This window comes from Phoenix dactylifera, unplaced genomic scaffold (genome assembly GCF_009389715.1).
Source record: "Phoenix dactylifera cultivar Barhee BC4 unplaced genomic scaffold, palm_55x_up_171113_PBpolish2nd_filt_p 000333F, whole genome shotgun sequence".
Taxonomy (NCBI): Eukaryota; Viridiplantae; Streptophyta; class Magnoliopsida; order Arecales; family Arecaceae; genus Phoenix; species Phoenix dactylifera.
The window spans coordinates 214,929-217,096 of record NW_024067796.1 but is presented as its reverse complement, the minus strand read 5'-3'; the positions used below and the strand labels follow the sequence as shown (position 1 = coordinate 217,096).

Here is a 2,168-nt window from a genome sequence, read left to right as displayed (position 1 = left end):
GTGATCCAATCACCCGATAAAGTGAGACAATTAAAAGCATCATTGCTCTTGAGATGCAGAGATGTATTGGCCCTTTGCAGCACGTTACGTATGAGACGCAGAGAATGGGAACCATCTGTTCCTCTCCTGCCCACCACTAGTTTTAGAGCTCTGGAAATTTCTCCGACAGCTTTCAAGAATTATTGGCATCCTGTTAATCTAGGTGGACTGGGTGCTATATACGAAGGAAAAATTATTAGATGGACCGATCCAGTGACGTTGGATAACAGGATGAGTGGCTATTGGACGGGTTCAATGAACCTGGTCCATCTAATAATTTCTCGCTAGGGAAGGGGGTGATGCTCGTTATTGATTAGGAGTTGAGATTGCCATGGGTCGGCTCTTGTCCGGTCCTCTCTTCTCGTCCTGCTTTCTTGTTTCTCTGCCTCCTCTGTTATTCTTTGAGCGGCACTCCCACGGTTTGACACAAGACGGAAAAAAAAAAAAAAAAAAGCTTCATCCCTCCCTGAGATAATTACTTTTTTGTGGAATTTCCTTGGGACTAGGCTTTAAAGTCACACCATACATTGCATCCAAAAGCTCAATATAATGTCGCTTTTTCAACTAAAGTTTCAACAACGGCAAAATAAACAAGAACATTGCCAACATGTCACTGTTTCAACCATAGATCCACGTTCTAAGGAGCAATTTCGGTTGAACTTTTATTCCTCAGTAATGCAATCTATCATCCGAAATAAAACACAAGCCAAGAACAAGACGAAACCAGTAAATTATTCTATTTAAAAAACACAGATAATTTTATTTCTCTTCCAACTTGAAGGATTACTGATCTTTGCATTTCAGAAACTCCACCACACGCTCCATCAAGAGCAGAGCTTGCTGGCAGTCAGGCTTCATGAGATGAAACACATGATACTCCCCCTCCGACTCCACCAGCTCCGCCTCCCCTCTCCACCCACTCCCCTTCAGCCTCTCGTAGTACGCCCTCCCCCTCCACCTCAGCTCGTCCTCCGCCAGGCACACCAGCGTCCTCTCCCCAGCCAGCCCCTCCAGCCCCGGCGCCCCCTCGGACAGCGGATTTATCAGCGGGTCATCGAGCCCCTTCGCCGTCCCCGGGCACACCAACCTCCAGAACGCCTCCTGATAACTCCTGAATTCTGGAAGCGCCGGCTCCGATTCCACCGGCTCCTTCCCCCAGAAGTACGGATGGAACAATATCAGCCCTTCGATCCTTATCCCGGGGCCCAGCCCCTCCGCCCCGGCGCGTAGAGCCATATGGTGGGCGATGTTGGCCCCGGAGCTGTCGCCGGCCAGGAAGACGCGGAGGAAGTCGCCGTGCTCGGACAGCCACGCCTCGGGTCCGCCGCCGCCGCCGGAGTGGGAGGCCACCCACCGGAGCGCCGCCCAGGAGTCATCGTAGGCGATGGGGAGAGGGTGCTCGGGGGCGAGGCGGTAGTTGACGGAGACGAGGAGGATGCCGGATTGGGCGACGAGGGTTTTGATGAAGTGGAAGTAGGTGGAAGAGAAGGCGGACTGAGAACAGAAGCCTCCGCCGTGGTAGTAGACGAGGATCGGAAGCTTCTTGTTGGGTGCGTTGCTCAGGTTAGGGAGGTGGAGGCGGGCGGAGACGGCGGTGGAGGGGTCGATCGTGACGTCTTTGGAGGTGACGCCGGTGTCGGGGTCGACGCCGGCTGGGACGGTGTCAGTGCCGACGAGGCGCTCGATGCGGCCGCTCTTGTAAACGCGAATGATCGAGAAGAGTTCAAGATCGATTTCTTTGTCGGGATCCATCGGAAGAGAAGAGAGGGGATGTGGCTGCAGCACCAGAAGGCAGCAGAGCCTTGAATGGAACGGAAGGAGGTGGCGTATCACCTCATCTTATCGAGATTTATTATTATTCTAAAAATAAATAATAATATTTATACAAATTTATGTATTTTTAATTATTAAAAACTAAATAATGGCATATAAAAAGCAAATCATAAAAACAAATAATAATATGTAAACATATATATTTTTTCAATAATATATAGCTGACAAATCTCTATAATCCTAGCATATCTTTGCCGTATCATTTTAATTATGCCTTTACTTATGTAACCAATCCCTTGTAAAGTTTCTTGCTATACAATGTACATGGGAATGATACCCGTGCACATTGAGATAGT

At 49.3% G+C, this 2,168-nt stretch overlaps 1 protein-coding gene across 1 annotated transcript; it reads right to left on the bottom strand.

The window, feature by feature from the left end:
* Window positions 1-580: 580 nt before the first annotated feature.
* LOC103695696 (probable carboxylesterase 12) lies at window positions 581-1,882 on the bottom strand. Its single transcript, XM_008777087.4, has one exon. The coding sequence runs from the start codon at window positions 1,789-1,791 to the stop codon at window positions 823-825; it is 969 nt and encodes a 322-aa protein (XP_008775309.1). The 5' UTR covers window positions 1,792-1,882; the 3' UTR covers window positions 581-822.
* Between the last annotated feature and the right edge of the window lie 286 nt (window positions 1,883-2,168).

Coding starts and splice junctions, on each gene's coding strand:
- LOC103695696 (XM_008777087.4), bottom strand. CDS start 1,791: ATGGATCCCGACAAAGAAATCGATCTTGAACTCTTCTCGATCATTCGC.